Raw genomic sequence first — 24,849 nt, 5'->3', positions numbered from 1 at the left:
AAGGCATAACCAACCACTTCTACAAACCTTCTCTCGTCTTAAAGGTAGTCTTCCATTCATGCCCTTCTCTTATTTTGATCTGATGATACACACTCTTCAAGTCAATCTTTGTAAAATATCTTGCTCTACTCAAACAATCCATTATATCATCCATTCTCGATATAGGAGACCTATACTTCACTATGATCTTGTTAATAGCTCCGAAATTAGTACACATTCTCCATTCTCCATTTTTCTTAGGTGCCAACATAACTGGTACTGCACATAGACTCAAACTTTCTCTAATCAATCCTTTCTACAACAACGCCTGAACTTGTCTGTTAAGCTCTTCATTCTTGGTTGGTGTTAATTGGTGGGTTGCTTTATTTGGCAAACTAGCCCCAGGAATTAAATTCAAAGAACGACAAATGCTTCTCATCAGTGGTAAACCATCTGGTACATTGTTTGAAATGATCTCCTTGAACTCGGTGAGCAATTCTTCAATTTCTACTGGAACTCGGTCTTCTATGTTCTCACTCGTTTTTTTAGGAATTATAGCAAAACATACATCATTTTTCTTCAGATTGTTAACAAATTCTCCACCTTCCAGCAAACAAACTTTCACAGATGTACATACCTCATCAATAGAATCTTCAATCAAAGGAAACAATACTTGTTTTTCTCCATCAACCCAAATAGTATATTTATTCAATCTTCTATAATGTACAACGTCTATCATATTGCCAATGTCTACCCAACAAAATATGACAAAAATCCGTAGGCATAATATCACACAACACCTTATCATAATATTTTCCAATTCTCAAATTCACAAAACATTGTTCACTTACCATCAACGTATGCTTATCCTTGATCCATAAAATGAGATAGGGTTTAGAGTGCTTCAACCTTTCCAACTGCGACTTTGAAACCATCTACTCAGAGACCAAATTTTTTGCACTTCCACTATCAATAATCACTTTCCAAACTTTATCAGTAACTTTGCATGTGGTCTTGAAAAACTTTTCCTCACAAGATCATCTGTAGTCTTCTCATTGCACCATGCTCTCGTAACGATTAGGTTACATTCCTTTTCAGGTTCATTCGATGATTCTTCATGTACCAAAGCATTTCTTCTGTTACCTACCTTCTTATTTGAATTCTTACATTCAAATTATCGATGTCGTTCTCCACAATTGTAACAGTTTCCTTGTAATCCTCCTTTGTTATAGCCACATCGGTAATAACTACTGTTGCCTTGGGATGAACTCTCACCTTTCCACTCAGTCTTTCCTTTATCTTCACTTTTCTAGTCGATCTTGCTTTTATCATGATTTGTGCTTTCACGATCAGATGTATTCTTATTTCCATAAGATTTGCCTCTTCCATTAGGGAATCTTCCATCTTGTCCTCTTTGTCTTTGCTCATGCCTTTAATTCAATTTCTCCTCAGCCTTATAGGAAAACTGATAAGCCTCCTCAATGCTTAACATATTCACAAAACAAATCTCTTCTTGTATAGAAGTCCTCAATCCATTCATGTATCTTGTAACTCTTTCCACCTCATCTTCAATATGTGCAGATCTGGTATCCAATCTATAGAATTCCTCAATGTATTCCTTCATTGAACTATCTTTCTACTTCAAACTTTGCATTCTCCTAACTAGGTTACTCTAATAATTATGAGGAAGAAATTTCCCTTTCAACTTGTTCACCATCTTATCCCATACCTTACTTTCATTTTTACCTCTTGTATCTATCTTCTTGTAGATGCTTCCACCATAAGGATGCATGACCTTTCAGTTTTGTGCTTACAATTTTCACCTTCTTGTCATCTGCTATGCTTTCATACTCAAAGTACTTTTCTATCTCAGTGATCCAATCCATCAAGTCATCAGAAATTTTCCACTTTATTCGTGAGGGTTAAACTACGGTGTAGACTTCAAACTTGTCAATGCCTTAAACAATCTTTCGTCTCCTTGATCCATCAAGGGTGCAAGTACATCTTCCTCCTGTACTTCAACCTCCTCATTGCTAGGTTGTCTCAACAACATCTAACCTAGTAGCAGTCTTCCTTAACATATCAGCCAATCACGGATCTGCATTCTTCCTACCACGAACTATCTTGAAACCCTTTGCAATTGCAGGCCAGATTGCAATCGGCCAGCCCACAACCAAATTAACCAACTAGGGTTTACAAGGACCCTATAAGACCTAGATTCACAAACCTAGATCCAAACCCGGTCTGATACCACTTGATGCAGGGAATAGCATTGTCTAAGACATCAAAGGATTAAACATAGTGGAAGGAGAGAACATGATGCAAATCTGATTCATCCATTCATTGAAAACCTTGATAAATGTCGGGCTGTAAGGTCTTCCTAGTTGTGGCCATTACAATTACAAAATCTTTTTCTTACATGCGAGATCCATGATCTCCAACTTCCAAACTCTTAACTCTTCTATCCTTCCCCAAACTGCCTAAAAGCTACAACACGACTTCCCTATTTATAGTAGATGAAATGATCAAAGAATCTTCTAGATTCAATATAGGAGAATGCAACGACCCAAAAGAGGTCTTCATGCTTCCCAATGAACGATCTCCTTATTTAATGATGACTAAATTACATGCACAGTCGACCCAAAAAGAAAAGATCAACACAAAAGAGCTTGGTATTAGAGTAGGCTATAAATTTAATAATGTAAGATAGGTAGAAAGTTCATTTAAGAAAAAAAAGAGAATTATAAAATATCATCCCCAATCAAAAATAAGAAAAAAAACATAATGCAAAATGAGATACCCATGATGGAAGGAATGAGCACATATGGGAATGGAGCAGCAAAATACTAGCACAGGATATTTAATAGTATATTACTCTAGAAGATTTTACCAGATGAAGGATTTCAAGTAGCAATCCGCGGATGAATACAAATTTATAATATATAGTATGCATAATACAGAGATACAAAGTCCCAGTTGACAACATGTCTTGAATGCAAGAATTGAAATAGTGATATTTCATCTACAATAAATTGAGGAGATACTGAATCAAAGTGTGGGATTAGATATGACAATAGAGTAACACAACACAAATTTGTATGTAGATACAATAGAGTCTGTAGATATAGGAATATGGACGTGACTCAATAGAGGGGAGCAATGCAGAGAATTGTCATGGGGATAGCTTGATAATAATATGGTGATACATGGAACATAGAAAATAAGAGGACTATCTTTGAGGACCGTGAGATGCATGCATAGCACAAAGGAAAGTAAATTGAAAGCACAGTGACAGAGTGAAATTCCCATTGATGCTAAGATTGGAGGTTATGCTCAATAGAAACTAGAAGTCATTGTCAGAATCAACATCGAAGAGAAAGTGCATTGAATTATATGGATGAGTTTCTATATGAGATCATGAAACTTCATAGATTACGGTTACCCATTGACATTGGGAAATTTGATTTATATGATGGTAGATGATAGACCTTTTGAAGTATATAACATTTGTAAAAACTTCTAATATTTCAGATGTATTACACTGAATGGCAGTTGTTAGATAGATGGGCAGTAAACGGTAAGAGACATTGAAGTAGCCACTTCTATTGAATGAGAATAAGATTTCTACCATTGTAGATAGTCATGGTAAGACGTAGATTAATTTGTTTTGGGTGACGACACCCATGTAGAGGACTTATCAAACCCTTGATGACAACATCAGAAGAAAGCAATTGTAAAGAGTATTACAACTATGGTTTCTAGATAAGTTCATTATTGCTGAAAACTCATTCTACATATTCTCAATTCTCCAATTTTGAGTCGATAGCCTTTGGTTGCTAAAAACTTAAAAAGTTTTGGCTACTTGAACATGACTGAAAACTCTATGAAATAAAAGTAAGTCAAAATTTCACATTGTGGGGGAAATAATAGCCAATTTTCCATTCCCATTGGTTGAACAAATGCTTATATGGAGACATTTTCTGATGTAATGTGCATAGACTTTCCTTGGAGCAACTTGTATCAAGGATACACAGATAAGTATTTATTACCTTTGAGTATTACGTTTATCTAATCACTATAGTCTCTCTCTTATTTGTAATTTTATACATACTATATGAGTTATTTTCCTTGATATTTTCCTTTATATTTGAAGATGATTTCACAGGAAAAGAATGGTAAATTGGGCATATTGTGCAAAACTCAATCTTATAACAGTAGCTTCTAAGAAGTTGTGATCTACAATTCATTAGTCATCTGATGATCTGGCTGGATAGAGTGAGGCACTCGAAGTAAACATCTTTGATGATTGAGATTATGAGATTCTTCTACATTAAGAGGGAGTATGACATTTCTTCTAAGGCAATGCGGGAGCTTAGAAGATTAATACTTTGAGGGAGTCTAGAAATACATGTGTATGACTGCATGATTTTGATGGGCCTACTCTTGAATGCATCATGAGGAAGTTTTGACTTATCACTAGAAAATCAAAAGATTGATATCATATTCAAAGTGAGTTCGATAGGCATCCTTGGATGAAGAGAGCTTCTAAGGAAGTGACTAGAGGGCCTGACTTCCCAAGTTTGATATGCAGAGGTTGAATTTTGAGGTACAATCCTTTGTAAATGATATCTTTTTTATGAGGAGTTCTAAGTAAAATTTATTGTAATGTATTCTTCTTTATGAGATAGAATTGTGGTGAAAGCCTTTTTACTACCCTCTGACTTGGTTCATGGTGGTTACTATTTCTTATATGATATGTAATGAAAGGTGACAATCTTTCATTGACATATATAAACCAGTGTTCCAGGACTCTGCGAGTCCAAGCAGGACTTTGCGAGTCCGAGGCAGAGGCTATTAATTCTGAAAATGATGTTGTGGTATGTCAAGAATTTATTAAGGATTGAATCTTAAATCTTAAATTTAACTTTATGTTATGTTATTCAGTTCTTTTCCTTCAGAAATTCGTTCTTATACTTATGTGATCTATGCAAAATTGTGTATGAGTGTTAAGTAGCTTCTATTTATCTCAATTATTGTATATTTGATGTTAATTGACTAAATGATGCATGAAAAAATCGTTAAATCCTTATAAATCTTTGAATTTCATGGGCTTTACGATTTTTTGAGTCCTTGCCGAGTCCGAGTCCGAGTCAGATTTTGACTTGTCGAGTCAGAGGCGAGTCCGAGTCCCGTAACTATGATATAAATAGAAGGTAGCCATTATAAGATGACAACCAACATGATAGCCAACCACTTGTGAGATGGACATTAAATTTAAAAAATAGAGCTATGAAGTAAATTCCTTTACTTCTGACAACTTCGGATCATTTGGGATCAAGTACATGTTATACTTAATGCATTTAGTGCAGGTATCCTTGTTAATCTTTTTCAGTGAAGGATTTGTAGAATATGTTTATGGGTGGAGCGAAAATCTACAAGGCAACACTAAAAAATAGTGGAGGGCGATATTTTCAGGAAGAATGGTTGTTGCCTCCATGTCACAATGCAAGGGATCATATAACAAATGCAAATCCTAACCCCTAAATGGTAGACCTGTTATCTTGACAGACTTCATTAAGTTGTCCCATAGTGCTGGAAATCATGATAGCAAATAGACAGAAGGTAACCATTGTAAAGCGGCAATCTTATAAATGGTAGACCTGTTGTCATGACAGACTTCGTTAAGTTGTTGTTCCAGAGTGCTGGAAATCATGATAACGAATAGACAGAAGGTAACCATTGTAAGGTGGCGATCTTATAAATGGTAGATCTGTTATCATGTTTCTTTGGGCTGAATTTTACCGGACACCATAGTAACCAACTTGTTATGGTTATTTGGGTTGGATTTTTTCCGGACACCATAGTTACTACTATAGACCACACTTAAGGTGGTGTTTTAAAGTTATGGAAATTGCTTCAATTGTGTGTTATGAAAGGTGAGAAATTTAGCCTAATAGTGAATTGAATATCATACTGAGATGATCTCTTCATATTCTTGAGAGCATAATGTGTTCTATAAATCCTCCCTAGCTAAGAGGGAGTGTTAAGGTTGTAGGTTTTGTTTGATTGATTTTAGCACAAGATACCTTGTTGATGGTAAATCATCTTTAAGATAAAAATCTTATATATATATATATATATGTATATGTATGTATCATACATTATATATTATTATTTATAATAATATATTATATATTATTATATAATAATATAATAATATATTGCATATATGGTTAAGATGAGTTACATATATGGTTAATTATATTACTATTATATTTATATGTTAACTAATGATGTTTAACCGTAGAGACATGTCTCTTCATGAGACATGTTTCCTCTCACATTTATGAGTCTTCAAATCTGCATTTGGAAGATCATCAATAACAATGTATTGATTCTACATTTCTAGGAACGATCCTAGAATTCTATATTTATGTCCATGAGGTTGAGTTGTTATGGTATGTGATTTTTGATTATCTCTTTGTATTGCAAATTGTTGTTTGAGTTGAGTATTGTTCGCCATTTCAGAAGTGGAAGATTTTCCCTACTTGGTTTTTCCAGTTTTGATGGGATTCAACCCTCACCCTAATTCGCACTAGTATTACTTTGCTCAGATTTGGCAAGTCTGAGTACCATCCTTGTTTGCAATTTAAAATCTCTATTTTGGAGACAAGTCAATACATTACTATGCATTGGTTTATATTTGTACAAGTTTGCAATTCTTACTTACATATATCCATTAATTTGGTTATTCAATATTTCAATTGTCGTACACTCCATACACAAGCGACCCTCCAATTTGGACTCTAAACAAAGAGCCATTAATAAGGGAGCACATTATTCGTCCACATCGAATACCATACATGACATATAGACATTGGGCAAAAAGGGAGGTTAAGGTTGTTGTACGACCAACACAAGGAAGTTGAAACAACCGTACGATCACCACAGTTCAACCTTCCCCAAATACACGACCGTTCACCGCATGGATGCTCTAAGACTTCCGTACACTGCACAAACTGACATACAATTGGCATGGCATATGACTGGGCGGTAAAGACTAATTGAACCACTAGGAGATGAAGACGTAATGGTATGGTAGGCACTTGATTGTTGTACGACCTAGCTAGATACACCTTTATGGAGCTCTGATTTTAAAGGCTCCTGTTTTGCATGAGACTATAATATATTAGAAGCATCAGGTCTAGTATACCAAAGCATATAATGGCAAGGTATAGAGGGACAATCCAACAACAATGCTAAGATCTTTAAAGGGATGCCTAACATTGTTTTGACAAACATAATAACCGTAGCATATAAAAAGAATAGCTAGAGAACTATGTTAACAGTGAGTAGATGGAAAGTTTTGAAATGGCCAAAAGGAACTCTGAATGCATACAAAGGAATTTTATATTGCTAACTCAATGTAAGCAAGAGCGTTCAAGTACCAAATGCTACATAACACTCCTATGAACTCCCAATGCATATTTAATGCACAATAAAGGAAAGATTACAATCATTTTTATAAAACAGGTATATTGGAATCAAGCCATTCTTGACAAAAACTGTTCTGGAATGGATATCGTAGTATTGAATATAGTAACAAAGTGGCACCCATACCTACACTTACATTATATCCTCCTGCATGAGCTTGGTCTATGAGTGGAATTTGGCAGTATTGTATGGAATTCCTCTGTTCCATTGTTGGGTCTATGAGTTCGTTGGGATTGAGAATGGAGATATTGTTGAGAACACACTCATAACTCAAAGTGCATTATCAACATCGGGTGTTGTTCAATGTTTTAGGAAGGCATCACTAAAACTTTTAAAACCAAGCTTGAAGTATATTTCCAAAATTCATTGCTTTCACTGGTGGGTTATAAATAGAAGATGATCTTTTGAGAGAAAAGACATATTTGAAGAAGCAATACAATAATTATAAAAAGATATTCAGGTTTTGCGAGGAGGAAAATGAATTGTAAAGCATGACTTCTATTATTATCAATATATTGCGTTTTAGTGATAAATAACAGATTTTTCGATTGTATTTACTCAAGGCAGAGAGTATAAAATGCAATTTTGATTTGTCCTTTATGATTGATAAGGGGATTATTAAATTATTTCCAACAAACCTTATGCAGTGGATTTTTCATCACATTCTTTGTTTGATTATCATGGATAGGTGCCAAATATATAGGTGTTTTCTCATCTCTGTCTAATTGGGCTCCTTGTCAAAGAAGTTAGATTCCTTTTGGACTAACATCGAATTGCATATAAGATTCCTCTTCTGCATTTGGATATAGGGGTAATTAATGATATTTTAAATATATATTCTCATAAAGTTTTACATAATAGTCATTATTGTAATTGACTCTAAGGCACTAGTCTTTGAAATTATTAAAGTACAATTATCAGATTTATAGTTGAAGTCAGCAATCTGTTTATTTCCTTCTTGTGAGCATCTGATGAATTCTTGATAACCTTACATAAGCATTCAACCATTTCAGCATTCATATAGCTTTGATTCAATCGAGTTCAGGGACCTTGCTTGCCTAAGAACCCATAAAGCTTTAATTCACTATAGAAGACCTTTGAACCAGGTGGTCATGTTTGAAGTAAAGGTTCACTCACCTAGGTGTAGCGAAGCCTGAAATGTAGGGGAATTTGAATTATTCCTATTCGTTGGCCAAAACTGATTTGGAATCCTATTGGAGAATTGACAAGCTCTTGGATTTCCAATCTGTAGTTTTGGGAACCAACACATCGTTCGACTAGAGCAAGTCATTCTTAGGTATTGTATGATATGCTTGGACAGTCTCCATAGGAAGTGTGAAGAGCATCATCCCGATTTTGTGAACCATTCAATCCTATACTCTCCTCTTTGGCTCGTTCAGGAACATTACAAAGGATAAGGCAATATGGGAGTATAGTAAGGCTTTACTAGGTACACTACCTCACAAATACGAGGCCTAGAGGGATAAGAGAGTCTACTCTTGGGTCTAGGGTTGAGCTAGGGCACCCTATTGTAAGCTTTCTCCCCAACCACTAAGCAAAGTTTGTATGATAGTTAAAGGACCTTAACCGTGTGAAGAAAATAAGATAGAATGATGAGGCAGAATGGCATAATGATTCCACTAGGTACGCCAACCCCATAAGGTATGGGGCCAAGGGTGGTAAAGTATCTGCCCTTAGGCCTAGGGCTGTGACAAAAAAGGCTTCTCATTATATCTTCTTATTCGTCCCCCGCTATGGTTTAGGCCCATGGAAGTTATAATGCTGCAAAGGTTTTCTTACCGTATGACTTGGTATATTATAAATTTGCATATCTTTTATCCTATCTATGAGCTGCTAACAATTTAATTTAGTTTTATATACATATAGATATACATATACATTATCTACACTTATTTCATGGTTACAGGTGTTGGAATCACCATTATCGTTACACCAAAAGCTCGAGCTTTCAATGAACATCACAACAGCCAGAGACAAGGATACACGGGAGGCGATTAAGCACATGTCACAAATCCATCGGTCTATGTTGAATGGTACCTTTACCTAGAAGGGACGGAGGCACCAACCTCCCAACAATCCCCCCTCAGCATGACCCGAGGAATTTGAACCCGTAACCCAACGCTTTGATACCATTTGTTCGAATCACCGTTACTGTTACACCAAAAGCTTGAGCTTTCAATGAATGTCACAACTGCTAGAGACAAGGTTGGCGTATATATATCAAGACTATGGGCATCTCTTCTATCAAGGTCACCTAGTACTTGAACATAGATTCTTCTGTTGTATTATGACCCACCCACAACTTAATGTGGTAGTTTACTCAATTTGACTTCAAGCTTTTATACATTTAAGCACGGAGCATGTCTCTTGGGTATTGAACATTGGTCTACACTATAGACGCCCCAATATATTTCACTTCAGCTCATCTCATTTCCATTGCATATTGGTTCTTACTACTCTTTTCTGCAATGCTCAGCATACATAGAGATACTGTTTGTGCCTAACAAGTTTATATTCTAAGTAGTGCAGAAAATATTTTAATTCCTAATTATGTCTCTCTTGTTTTATTTTGCCTGCTCACTCTGCAAATATTTGCTTAGAAATTTATGATAATCATTAAAGTAAAAAACAAACAAAAACTAATCTAGATGTAAGTTTTACTTTTCTAATCCTGCTTTCTTCCAGGCACTTGTTGAGAAAGACTGGCTTGCATTTGGCCATCCATTTGCTGATCGTCTAGGAATGCCAACAATCTGTGGTAATGTAAATACGACAGATTCCTTTTACCATGGTGCAACTAGTGGCAGTGCATCTCCTCTTCGTGTAGCTCCAGGCACTGCGTTTACACCTTCCTTTAATCATCAGTCAGCTGCAACAATATCTAACAACTATTCTCCTATTTTTATGCAGGTATCCTTATAAACTGATTTAATAATTGGAAATCAAAATTTAGAAATGCCACAGCACTGCATGGAAACCCATAGGAGTTTTAAAATATTTTGAATAGATATATTTCTTGCCACAATCTGCATGGAAACTTATAGGTGGCATTCTTCATTAGATGAAGTATTTTGCTTTGGAAAATGTTTAAAATATTTATCCATTCGTTGTTTTCCAGTGGGTAGATTGTGTGGCACAACTACTTCGCATATACCCTCGTGCTTTTGAGTTCTCTTCTGTAAGCATTTCATCTCAACACTTTTATCCAATGATTAGCTTGCTTAATACATTTGTTCAACTTGAACTTTTCAAGTGCTTCTATTTATTAGCTTGAAATGTTCTTCACAGATCCTTATCCTTGATTGTGTTTATGGTATTGGATCAGGATTTCTTAGTTGAATTTATGGATTGCTATATCTCATGTCGTTTTGGAAATTTTTTATGCAACAGGTAGTTTCTTTTATCTTATCTTCATAATTTGAGACTTTCAAAGTAATTGAATTTGCAGATTGGGTTATTTTATGTCTACTTAAATAAATACTGGCATCAGGTTATCATCTCATTTTTATGGTATCTAATTTTAGAAGCAGGTATTTGACATGTACTTTCACTTTTAAGTTTTAGCCAGAAACTTGTGGCTAAACTGATGAATGGTTTAGATATATAACGGATGAAAACCATTGACTGAAAGAGTTACAGAAGTGGTTAATATGCAATCTAACAATTTGAATCAAAAGACTAATTTTTCATCTTGAGAAATTCACATTTAGAATTAGCAAACAATAAATAAAAATTTGAGATTAGTATATTTATTTCTCTTTATCTTCTAGTTTCTTAAGTATTGGAAACGTAAAAATGTAGCAAAAGTATTAATAATTTGAAATATTCATAGATCTTGTCTATTGCCAAGTATCATATGCTATGTTGTGAGATGTTCACTAAGATTTTGATGAAAACTAGAACCATAAATAATAGTCAAACTCGTTGGGTGATGTATTAATGTAAGCATGTGGGAGGTCTTAATTTCTTAATATTTTATACTGTGCTCTTAGATTTATGCCTGATCATTTATTGAATCGTTTGCAAGCTATTTGTAATGTTAAGCGATTCACATTTCTTTTTAAACTCCCAAACCCCAGGTTGGGTTAGGTGAAGATGCATTCATACATATGCACAATTCAAATGGTTATTGTTTGCAAAGAAAGACATGCAGGTCTTAGAATTAGTTAGACAGAATTGACAGTTATATCCAGGTTTTGGAATTAGTTAGACATAAATAACAATTATATTCAAATATAACCAATATCACAAAGAAATAAAGCACACATAAACAAACAAATAATTAACAAAGATTTAATGTAGTTCATTCAATCCCTGAGCTATGTCCACCAAATAGCGAGTCCAATATTACCATTTAGTGATTTCAACCTGATTACAATCTGCTGTCCCTTGCACCTCAATACTGCCACAAAAAGCTATTGAATCATCATACATCATCAAAAAATCCTTATCCCTAAGCCATTTTATACAAGGGTTATGATAGTTACAAAATTAGGGCTAGAATATTTTGTTGAATAGAAAAATAACTCCCAATGCCTTTTATAATAATGCAGTCAGTTTTGGCCTTGAGGACGTTGCCCCTTGATTTCGCCTTGTTTCACGATAGGGAGCATGCCTGAGGCATTGCCCCAAGGCCCTACAAAAGATGTTGCCCCACAACCCTTATCTTATACCCCCATAGAAAATAAACAGAGGGAAATTGCACTGTATGAAATGGGAAAAAACTGACTTTTGACTCTGATTGGGCTCCACAACAATAGTAGGATGACACCATAGCTCCCAAACTTGGAGTCAACTCAGATTCAACAAGGCCAACTCGAGTTGTGACATGGCTCAGACTCAACAACGACTTGGATAAATGGAAAACCCCTTGGAATTTGGAGTTTTTCAACAAGTTAAAACTTGTTTCATGCACCCTTTATTGACTAAAACTTAAAGACACTAACATCATCAAATAGAAGCTAATTCGTCATCAGATACATAAACAAGGAACATGAATGATAAATACATCACATATGTAATATGTAAATTATAGGTGAAGGAAGTAGAAAACATAGAATCACATGACACAAATATATAGAATGATAAAAGTTGTCAAATATATGTAAAATCAATGATGTTAAACGTTTCTTGCGACATGTGTAACTGTAAAGTGTAAACAGTAACATTGTAAACAAAAAACAAGTCTATTTGCTCAGGTCTCATCCTCATCCTCAGCTTGAACCTCAGCCTTAGCCTCAGAGTATCCTCTTTGCCTTCTACTGAGAAGCCAGCCGCCGCCTAGGAGGTGGACTTAAGATTAACAACGCGTATCCGTGTGCCCAAACTTTCTGTATCCTCCTTCTCTGCCATAGCCACATCCTTTGTATCTTTGTCTCCATGGTTAAATAATTGATGGTCCTCCTTACTGAAGTTTGGATCGGTAGCCTCACTAAGCCACTCGGGCTTTGGATTGATCTCCTCTAGAGTGATTGGAGAGGAGTTAGTGTCGAAAATTTGTTTCATCCTAAGACGAAGGTTGCAATGAACAAAGACAAGATCATTCAACCTCTCCACAAACAACTTATAACACCTCTTCAAGTAGATGTGCTTGAGTACAAACTGATTGCACTCACATCTAGAAGTGCTCCTTGGCTGACTCAAAATACGAATGACAATTTTTTGAAGATTTGGGGTTGACAGCCCGAGCATTTGCCACCATCTATCCAAAATAAGGAAAACAAAATAGTCTCTGTTTAAAGTACAACTTTAAGGCCAAATTACAAAATTAAAAAATTGAAATGCATAACTTATAAGCCATAAACATAAGAATATATTTTTATCTAGGTGCAATTTTGTTCGAGCATCTATGCACATCTTGCTTGAGAAAATCACCCTTTCTTCATTATTTTATTTATCCAGCTCAATAGTTGTTGAGGCTGTGCCATCACACACATCTTCTCACCACTGTATATAGGTCACTAAGAACCTCCTCATCCACCTTAAAGCCAGAACAAAAACAAAATGTCGGATTGAGGTAATAAGTTGCTGCATGGATGGTCTTGTAAGTTTATTTTTTTGCCATCTCCTAGCATTGATATCCCAAACGGGGCCATACTTATCCTCCACTCTCGTATACCTAGATCTAATGACCCCCTTGGTCCTATCCATGCCCTTATATATGTAGCCCATAGAGTGCTTCTCCTCATCATCAAGTCATAGGAGAACTATGAGGGGCTCAGTGACTTGCATATGCCATATAATGTAAAAAATATGTAGTTAAGTCACAAATTATATAGAAAAAACAAAACTGCAAAGTTGCAAAACAAATCAAAATATGCATATAAATTAAAAGTAAAACTAAATTATTATCATGCTAATTAAGACATGAGGTCTCCTACGAAATCAAAATAATTAATTATCATGGATCAATTAACAAATCAAAATTTAAGTTATTCAATGCATGTAGGTAAGTAGACTGATATATCACCTCTGCAGGAAACACAAAATTTTAGGAGTGTTCTATTCAACCTATCCGTTCAACCATCTCTCATGATGGTGCAACCCTTTCAGCTCCATGATTGTTGGTGGTCCTTTAGCTTAAGTTTCATATCCTCAACCATTTCTAATAATAGGGGGCCACTCAAGTCATCATCAATAGGGGCTTTAAATCCTAGACCACAAATAGTTACATCTATCTCGCCTTACTAATAAGACCTATCACACAAAAGATTACGATTAGATGATAAATCATTATTATTAAACAGTAGACTTCAACTTCAAACTCTCAAATTCAAACTATAAATTAAAAAAATTAATTTTAAAACTTAAAGTAAACAAATAAGAAAGAAATACCTAACTGCAATAAATGTAATGTTCCAAAAGTACCAAAACCTGTAATTTTTTTTTCCAGCAACACGAATCTCCTTGTTCCAACCCATGCTCTCAAGTGAGGGTTGTGCGCGAGGAGCAGTGTTCAACACAAAATAACTATATAATCTCGACTTCCGCACTCTAGAACTAAATGTATTAGTGCCACTAGCACTAGCACTAGCACTAGGATGAAAGAGAGGCCTAGAAGAACCCTTTCCAATACAACTTGGAGATGCGAATGCGGATGGGAAGCATGGGAGCCAATAGCACTCAACTCTTCCAATTGCCTCTTCTTATTTATCCTTTCTTGTTCATGTGTTTCTAAGAGGACATCACAATGATATTTTGCCTCATCAATTTGTTTATCGCACAAAGTAATATTGTGCCTATGTATGCCAACAACATTGTATTTGAATCTATTGATGCTACCATAATTTATTTCTTTACAAAAAGAACATTTTGTTTGGTTATTTTTTCTGCTAGGAAATTCCTTGGTATATTTCTAGGCCAGATACTTTGGACACATTGTGAAAAATGAATGTTATGCTACTGCAATAAGAAAATTCAAAATTCTATAAAGTTACAAACGAGAAAAAAAATCAGCGAACCCTCCAATTCTTTGAGAAATTTTTTAAATACATGTTTATAAATTTGTTTAAAAAAATTGTAGGGTTTGCACTTTTCTATTGAAGGGATCAACCCCTCGATGAACTATCACTTTTTTAGTTCATTTGTGGGTCAATTTTTGAGTTTTACCAATGACTTCTTGAGCCTATGATTGTTAGTCCATACATTTTTATTTTAACCTTGTTTGGTATTGTAAATTTCAGCAATGATCTCATTATTGTCTTGTAGCAGTGTAAACTCAAACTTGAACACCTTCCTCGACACCTCTCAAGAGATTGTTTGGGGCATCAAGTTCTCTAAATCAATTGATGACTATACCTCATAGTGTCATTGAGATGTCTTGCTGACCACTTTCTATCCACACCGTTTCACACGTCCCATCGTACCACACTAGGTTCTCCAACTCGTTCTATTGGAACTTAAGGAGTTTCTGCCTATTTATTTGAGGACTTGTCAAGGTAGTCACTATCTTGTGAGTTCGCCACAAACCTTTCTTTTTAGGTGTAGGTGGACTATTTTACCTTTGACATCCAAGTGTTTCACTAGCATTTGCAACCATGTTCGTATCCTCCATATGTGCACCCTTAGTGCCAATTACACCTCAAATTACCTTCCTCTTCAATTTTGGATTCTCTTCTCCCTAATTTCTTTGGCTCAATGCCTCCGATCCATTAGTGCTTGGATATGGATAGCTATTTAATTTGGTATACATTGCTTTGCAATATCAACTCAATCTTGGTTGCAGGATTTTCCCCTTCATTCTCTTCGTACGATATTGATTGTAACATAAAACTACCTACTTGGTTTACGAGATCTTCGTACGCTTTGCGTAAGAATGGTAGGTGTCTTGCAAGATTGAACCACACACTCTTTGGTTGTGCACTTTCATTATCTTTGAGATTCCTCCTTTCTCTCTTTCTATGACTACGACTAATGCTCTGATAACACTCCTTGGCAGACTCGGGTTTCCACCTTGGTAATTTTTCTTAGTTATCAATGCTTCTTACTTTGTTCTCTTAATTGAAGGGATTTTCTTATGGAGCTTTTTGTGACTTCCTTACCACTTGGATATTTCTTTTATCTTTATTTGGTTGCACTGGCATTAATTTTCAAAGGTACTCAACTTGGTAGTTTTTTCGTCTCCTTCCTCCATCAGGTTTTCATTCTTTGTAGTGTTCTAGGATTTGTTTCTTTTGTGTAATGTCCCCACTCCAAGGGACTACTTGAGCTCTTAGAATTATAATATCCTATATTTACAAGCACTTAAATGACCCACAATATTATACATTAAGTGACAATTATAATCATCATCGTTGTCTCTAATTTGTATAATTAGAAATATCCTAAATGGACTTGCATTTAGTATAATGATCACTATGTACTCTGTTATATCAAATATACCAAATCGTCCAAAAAAATGAGCTTGTTATATTTATAACTTTGATGCAATACTTTGGAGTATATGTGACCCAATGTATAATATTGCCTATAACCGAATGGTATTCATGTCTGATCTAGACTTATTAATATGCAACAATAATGGTGATGCATTGTGCACACCCAATAGTTTGTTCTCTAACATGTAATTACTAATTCTTGTAGGTAGGACGATATTCACTGGAGCATATCCCAAAAGGAATAATATATAAATGTATTTCTATTGCTCCCTTTTCTCTCTACTCCCATTGACTGCCAAATCTTTAAGTCTTATTACTGCCTAGTTAGTATGTGACTCCTGGTTGCGATTGTAGAAGGCTGGACAAGTATATAGTTGTTTGATGATATTGCCCTTCTGATTTATGTAGAACGACATATCTTATATGCTTGATGACCCTGTACTAAGGAAAAATCAAAAAAATGATTTGTTCGTTACTTTATCAACTCTGTTGTATTGTCCACACGACCAGGTTTGCTTATCGAATAAGTAGGTGTCTCTATATTATCCTTCTGACGTGATACCTCCCTTTTTCCTCCTCTCTTCCATTGACTCGTGTATATTAATATCTATTCAAACGATGTGAATAATGGTCGGATATCTTTCATACGACGTGGCCCTTAGGTGGAAGTACTTAATTAACTTTATAATGAGATTGAAGTTATGATATCAATTTGTATTATAACCCTTTAGTATATTGAATTAAAATTAAAATTGATGTCTGCATGGTCACTTGGTCCACACCATTTGCCCAATAATTGCTCTTTATTCTGCTTGTTCTGGTAGTCTCTCCCAAAGTGTCACTATTTGCTTCATTGTCATATTGTATTTGATTTCAATAATTTCTTGGAAATGAAGTATAGAACTTCAATGTAATGGACTTTTGTGTGAAGAGTACTTGTGCAGCCCTAGTCTTCAAATTGTATGAGTATTCCTTTATTGAAGGACCCATAACGTGGCGAATCTGACAAAAAATCATTTGAGGACTATTTTTTTTAACTCTCAATTTTGCACTCAGCACAATAGTTCGTTAGTTCCTTTGTCTGTTTCTTTCTCCACCTTCAATTCTTTCATCATTCTATGCATGTCCATTCAAAGTGCTTGTGTAATTCTCAATTCATTTCCATTATTGTCTTTAGAAATCTTGTCTTTGTCTATTTCCTTTTTGTTGGATGAGGACTATTTAGTATTTATCTTCACTTGTTATGTTCGTCACTTGATTGTAGGCTTCATAATAGGATGATGGCAGTACTATATTTTTTTCCTTAGTTATAGACCGCTAATCGGATATATCTCCAACTTTGTGAGAAATTCTTCAAGTCTTCGATTATGAGCTCATATATTTTTGTGTTACCATGTTTTTTATTTCAAAATTTCGGTACTATTTGATTATCATCATGAAGCAATTTAAACTTTGGTTCAAAGGCATTTGTTAATTTCTCCCATGTATTTAGTCAGGCTTGGTCAATTTTCGTATAGCAGTCAATCTCTAACCTCACAAAGGGGTTGGAAAAGATAACTGCAAAATTGGTTCATGATCTTAACTATTTGCTATCTTTGGGGAAGAAAATAATGCACCAACCTAGAGTACGATTAAACCTCAAGGGATACAAGATTCCCTTCAAACCACCTCACTATACTAGCTTGGAGTACTAGGGAGATTACAACGAAGATGCAAGAAGCTTCTTGGTACGATGTAGATGTTCAACTAATTGTGATTATCAAAATGTTAAGATGTGATATAGATTGATTGAAGATTGACTAAACGTGTAGGTGTCTAAATGTGTTTAAGTTGAATTTGTGAATTCAGTAAACAAAAGAAGTGATAAAGTATTTTGACTACGGGAATAAAAAAGAGTAACTATGATAAGTAAACCCCAAATTCTTCGAGCTCACTATCATTGCAGAAGCACGACCCAAAGGACAATAGTGCATCAGATGGACTTGAACATGGCACATTGGTGTCTCACACATACAAAGTATAGGAAAACAAAACTAACCATAAATTATGATAACAAAAAGTGCTAATATGGAAATATGATTATGAAAAGATAACAAAAACAAAGTATAACTACTTCAACTACACAAAATGAAGAGAAATGACAAATTATAGTAATAAGATTATGGGCCTTGTGATTAAACAAGAAGAGGTAGAGAGGTAAAACTTGATTCTAAAGTCGATCACGAGTTCCAAGTTGAAGTCACCAATCCCTTAAGCTCACACTGGAATCCTGCGCAAACTCAACTTGGGAAATTGTTTCGGTTGTTTAAGAGGTTTGCCTTAGTCAAGCCCACCAATTTGGTGTATCTACCTTCATGAACAGCCATGTAGACACAATAAAACGATTGGTGATAGATAACTAGAATGAAGATAATAACAATAACATGCAAAGAAGTAAGATGCAAATAAATAATATGCTCAAATACAATGGGGATATGGAATAGACTTCCAAAATGGCAGTTGAAAGCTTGATTGTGTGAGACGTGAAGCCAGATGAGATCCTGGACAACATGAATTTGTTCACCAATGGCAGAAAACCTGCAATAATATGGGTATATAGATGCAAAATGGAGATATGAAGCTTAAGATGAGATTGCCAAAGTGACCAAGAAGCTTACTAGGATGTTGAAGAAGAATCAAGAAGACCAAGTGGATGCAAATGAGGGATTTTTGGACAACCCGAAAGGAATTTGTAGGAAGCCATCATGTGTGCTAGAGATAAGCATGCTAGATGATGAAGACAACCTGCGATATAGATCGTTAATAGTACACTCTTCATGGTGCATAGACATGTGTAGTGTTGAGCTAGATAGGCATGTGATAGGGTGACTTAGACATAGTGTGCCAATATGTGTGGTGTTGAGCTATATAGGCGTGTGATAGGGCATCTTAGGATCATTGCCCATATGTGTCACATTAAGCTAGATAGGCGTATGATAGAGAAAGACCAAGACACATATTAGTGGTTTGCCCCCCATATAGATTTTGGATTTTTGATTTTTTTAAAGAAATACCTATGGTGTAGAGACATCGTTAGATAAAAAAGACAAGCACATAGATGTGCATATAACACAACCCCTCCTAGGTTGGACTATGCTTCTCAAAGAGGAGCATATACTATTCCAAAGAGGAAAGAGATGATGTGGCATGACAAGATACGCGATGTTGTCATGAAATGTCACTTCTTGACATGTGACACATTTTTCCACATCATCTTGCACAAACATAGGGGGATCTAGTAGCATTGGCATGAGAACCCAAAAGCATGGACATATGTCCACTCTTTAGGGGATATTTCATCACTGCCATTCCTAACATAGATGTAAAGAAAGATACAACAAAAAGAAATTTTTGGGGCAACATGGAAGAGGTGCCTAAATGCCGCCAACACTTTTTCAATGTCCTCAAATTCAAAAGTCAAAGATCATGACATGTAGAAGAAATAGACAATAGATAGAAGAAGTGCATGGAATACAACCTCTCATTCCTCTATGAGGGAATAACGATAAAAACAAGCACGAGGAATATAGGCATACTCTAATCTATAGATTCAGAAGTGGTTTCAACCCTTACAAGTCGTCCATGAACAGATCGTCATCCTCTCAATGTTGATTGTCGTCTATGTACAAAGCACCATCCTCTTAATGTTGATCATATCAGGAGGGAGGTTACCACTGCAATGGTATTGTTGCTAAGGCTACCTTCGACATCTCACTAGCAACTAGGGCCAAGGATGAAGCACTTGACAAGCCCTCATCAAGGAGCTCTATTGTGACGAGTGAGAGGGATCTTGTGAAGATCACCTTCAATGTTGGAAATTCTTTCATTGAGTTGAAAATGGAGAACTAATGCTTGCTGGGGACACACATGGAGGTGTTGATGAAGAAGAATCCCCACCAACCTTTACAAAAGGGGCGAAGACGGACTTGAGACAAGCCACAACTTGCTCCATTGCGAGAACATATATAGACGAAGGGTTTGTTAGGGAACACTTGCGGCATTTGAACTCCGAAATTGTGCCTTGCTCAGGCTTTTTTCTTGCGAGATGGAGGTGTGGTCCATCAACCCACTACAACTAGCTTTAGGACATCTAGGAAGCTAGCATGATGATGAAAAGATAGGGTAGAGATGGGTGCAGTGGGCATGAGTGTGCTCGAGACCACCCAAATATGTGACATTCACAAGTTCGGAAAATGGAGGGGCATCAAGCAGATGACGATCAATGATGACTCCTGTGATGGAAAAATGAATACTTGGACATGCCTTCGTGAGGTCCAATAGTTACTATTGGCAACACGAGGAAGTGTGCGAGAGGGGGCACAAGGATGAGGGCCCACAAAGGAAAGAACAAAATTGGATGAGGATGTTGAAGCAGGTGTGAATGCAAGCCTTGAAGATGCACTATTTGCTTTCCTAGTAGCCTCATTAGACATGGCACTCTCTCGCTTATGACACTCATGCTCACGTGCAAGCTAGTTACATTGCAATTGCGAACTCTACAAGGAGGGTTGCAAAGGAGGAGCTCTACACTAAAGAAGGCCCAACCAATGGAGTGAGAGGTGGGGTTAACAACCGAGGCATGAGAGGCTCAAACATGGGCGACCTCCTTTTCCCCTGCAGGCAGTTAGGGGAAGAGGAGGTGCCCTCAGAGGCTAAGTGATAGGTATCAAGGGAGACAGTGGAATCTTATGAGGCTTCTTGCCCTAACCAAAAGGATAGGGTGAGCAATATTCAGGATGATCGAGTTAGTGGGAGGTAGATGCACTTTAGGCTTGTGTAGGATAGATGCCTTTCCATTTTATGCATGTGCATTGGATGCAAGAATTGAGGACTCATATGTAGGTTGAGTGGTGTTAGGTGGTTGGGGAGGCTTATCGTTGGGCACATGCTTCTCTTGAGCCCCCAATGAAGAAAAGAAAGAAGAGGAGGCACATAGTGCCTCGCAAGCAAGCAAGACACTTTAAGTAGCCATAACACGCAAACTCATTTTCGAGCCTTGTATGCTTGATATGTGAGGAACGAAGCATCCTATTGGGGACACAAGGGCCTAATCAGTGTGGGCCAAAAGTGATCAAAGTTGAAGCTCCAATGGGACACCAATGAACGATATCTAGTATCATGGACCATATGGATAATCCCTACACGTGGGAACTTCAAGTAGTTTAGGCTTCCTACCCTAACCAAAAGGATAGGGCAAGCAATGTTCAGGTTGATCGAGATAGTGGGAGGTAGATGCACTTTAGGCTTCTGTAGGATAGGCGCCTTTCCATTTTCCCCATGTGCATTGGATGCAAGCACCGAGGACACATATGTAGGTTGAGTGGCATTAGGTGGTTGGGGAGGCTTATCGTTGGGCACGTGCATCTCTAGAGCCCCCAGTGAAGAAAAGAAAGAAGAAGAGGCACATAGGGCCTCACAAGCGGGTAGGACACTTGAAGTAGCCATAGCACGCAAACTCATTTTCTTGGCCTTGCATGCTTGATATGTGAGGAACGAAACATTCTACTGGGGACACAAGGGCTTGATCAGCGTGGGCCAAAAGTGGTCAAAGTTGAAGCCTCAATGGGACACCAATGAACGATATCTAGTATCCTGGACCATATGGATAATCCCCTCATGTGGGAACTTCAAGTACTTATGCAGGACCACAAGGATGACTCCCATGGAAGTCAATGAGGGGATGCCTAGCTTGAGTCAAAAGAGGTTCGATTTAGGGATCACCACAAAGGTGGAGAAGACTGCCTTGGGCCTCTCTTGGATGGTCACGGTGGTCGATCCCAAGGAAGGCAAGGACACTCCATCATGCATACAAATGACGAGATCACACTGAAGAAACTTCTTATGGTTCAAGCTATTGATTCGTCTCGAAGGCTCTACCAAGACACCCCCTAAGGGCGATGTTGATAGAGGGTGTGACATATAGGGGAGTAGGTTCTTTGTTATAGGGCTCATTTGGAGGGTTCAAGGATATTTATTTTTTAAGGCACCCTCTAGGGTTGTGGGGAAATGGCAGTGATGGTCACCATAATCAAGACATTACCATCATGGTACCTTGAAAGGTTTGTTGTGTTTCATTAGAATGGAAGAAAATGCACCAACCTAGGTGCCAATTAAACATCAACGAATACAATGTTTCGTTTAAACCACCTCACTTTACTAGTTGGGAGTGCTAGGGAGATTAGACTTGAGATGCAAGAGGTTTCTTGGTACAATGTAGATGTTCAACTAAGCATGATTATCAAAGTGTTCAGATGTGAGATAGATTGATTGAAGATTAACTTAATGTGTAGGTGTTTAAATGTGTTGAAGACTTTAAGTTAATCAATCATGAATTGAGTGAACAAGAGGAGTATTTAAAGTATTCTGACTATGGGAACCAAAAACACTAACTATGGTAAACAACCCCCAAAATCTGTGAGCACATTATCATGGAGAAAAGTTCAGCCTAAAGGATGTAGTGCATTTGATGGACGCTGTGTGGCGCACTTGCATCTTGCACAAATAGACTTCTGATAGACATAAATGAAGCAAAGAGTACGATAGGAGAAAGTGCTAATATGAAAATATGATTACGAAAAGATAACAAAAACAAAGTATAACTACTTTAAGTACAGGAAATGACAAATCAAAGTGACCAAATTATGGGTCTCATGATAAATAAGAAGAAGAGATAGAGAGGTGAAGCCTGATTCAAAGGTTGATGATGTGTTCCAAGGCCATGTCTCTGAATCTTCGAGCTCGCATTGGAAACTTGCACAAACACAAGAGAGGAAATTACTTTTGGCTGTCTAAGAGGTTGGCATCATTCGAATCCCTACTTTGGTGTTTCCACTTTCATGTACAACAGTTTGTGCACATTAAAATGATGGATGATCGATGACGAGAATGAAGAAAATAGAAATAACATGCAAGGAAGTAAGATGTAGATAAATAATATGCTCAAACACAATGAGGATATGTGATGTAGGAGCATCCTGGGTTGCATGGCTATCCTGCATGTTTACCTAGCTACTTAGTTACTGTTGAGTTGCAATGTCTTGCATTGCTGAGTTTTCTATGTTTGTCGAGTTCACAGTTGTTGCCGAGTTATCTTGTGGTTGTCGAGCGTTGCCGAGTGCTGCTGAGTTTGCTTTGGTTGTCAAGTATTGCTGAGATCCCTGAGTTGTGGCATTTGTTGGATTCTTCGTTTGCTGAGTTGTCTGTTTGCGGTTTCCTCTTGAAGTTGACCTTTGCATTTAGTTTAGTGATAGGTATTTGCAGAAGGCTGACTTGTGGCTTATCCGAGCATTTTGTCTTGGGAAAGAGAAAAGTAAGGAGTAAGAAGATAGGAGTAGGAGAAGGAAGCTGAGATGCGAAGTTTGATCATTGAAGATTGTAATTGAATTGTAATATGGCCGTAAGCCAGAAGGCCTTACAGCTAGGCATGTAATTGATGATTCTAATGAATATATGAAGGCATTTCTTCCTCTATCTCCCGAGTTTGCTGCTATTTGGTGTTTGTTTCCGCTATGTTTACTCTCGTAGGTGGTTGAATAGCTGGGTGTGCCTTTGGACCTGGTTATCTCATCCCACCCTGCATCAATATGGTATACAGTCCCCAAAAGGGAGTTGAAAGCTTGAATGCGTGAGATGTGAAGTGGGATGAGACCTTGGATACTAGAGGAAAAGTCTTTATAAATGTAGCCAACATTTCCTAGAAATGATTTGGCTCGTGAAATTTTGCCGTGCTTCTATCTATTCAATCACTCTTATCTTGAGCTTCTGTTTGGCTTTACAAATTAGATGTTTGAGTTATTTACCCTGTGGTACCATGAATTGACACTTATTTGGATTGAGGTTCAGTCACATTGCTTTACATTGTTCCTTGCATTCCTTGAGATCTTTCATGTGTGTTTATTGGTCACTGTGAATCAACCAATTATCTAGTAATGCTTTTAATTCCCTGACAAACATTTTGTCACAAATATGAAGGACAATTTGTTGAAAGGTGGCTAGGGAATTACGCAGCCAAATGACATCTGGTTGTATGCATAGAGATCTTCCTTGATCACCACTAGAGTTACAGAAGCTGTCCATAAATGAATAAATCTCATGACTTGTGACCTTTTCTAGGATCACGTGTAATGTCCCCAACTAGGAGCTGTTAATTTCTAATGTTTAACACACCTTACTAAGAAACCAAATTAGTTCAATTTTAGGAAGACATTAATAATGTCATAATACATTTGGTAATTAACATATTTAAGCCCCAATTCGTTACCTCCCTCCTATACTTAACCCTAAAGAGAGCATGGATTTTCTCGCTGTAGGGCGCTTGACACCAATACATTCTCTGGATTTACTCCATTTTTCCCTATGCAACACAAACTATCAACTCCTGGGGCTATAGAAGGAGATTAAGGAAACACGCTATAAATTTATTAATAGCTCATGTATCATG

General features: G+C 36.7%; 1 protein-coding gene across 1 annotated transcript in view; it reads left to right on the top strand.

Moving 5' to 3' along the window:
* The window catches only part of LOC149530785 (phosphatidylinositol-3-phosphatase myotubularin-1-like), a 268,097-nt gene that overhangs the window by 191,092 nt on the left and 52,156 nt on the right, over positions 1 to 24,849 (top strand). The window contains exons 15-17 of the mRNA XM_089811165.1: positions 10,180 to 10,404; positions 10,613 to 10,672; positions 10,820 to 10,884. Of these exons, the coding sequence (XP_089667291.1) occupies positions 10,180 to 10,404; positions 10,613 to 10,672; positions 10,820 to 10,884 (350 nt within the window). The remainder of the gene's footprint in view (positions 1 to 10,179; positions 10,405 to 10,612; positions 10,673 to 10,819; positions 10,885 to 24,849) is intronic.

Source organism: Cupressus sempervirens, chromosome 11 (genome assembly GCF_028749045.1).
Source record: "Cupressus sempervirens isolate cs-2001-9-10 chromosome 11, ASM2874904v1, whole genome shotgun sequence".
NCBI lineage: Eukaryota > Viridiplantae > Streptophyta > Pinopsida > Cupressales > Cupressaceae > Cupressus > Cupressus sempervirens.
This window is presented reverse-complemented; position numbering and strand designations above follow the sequence as displayed.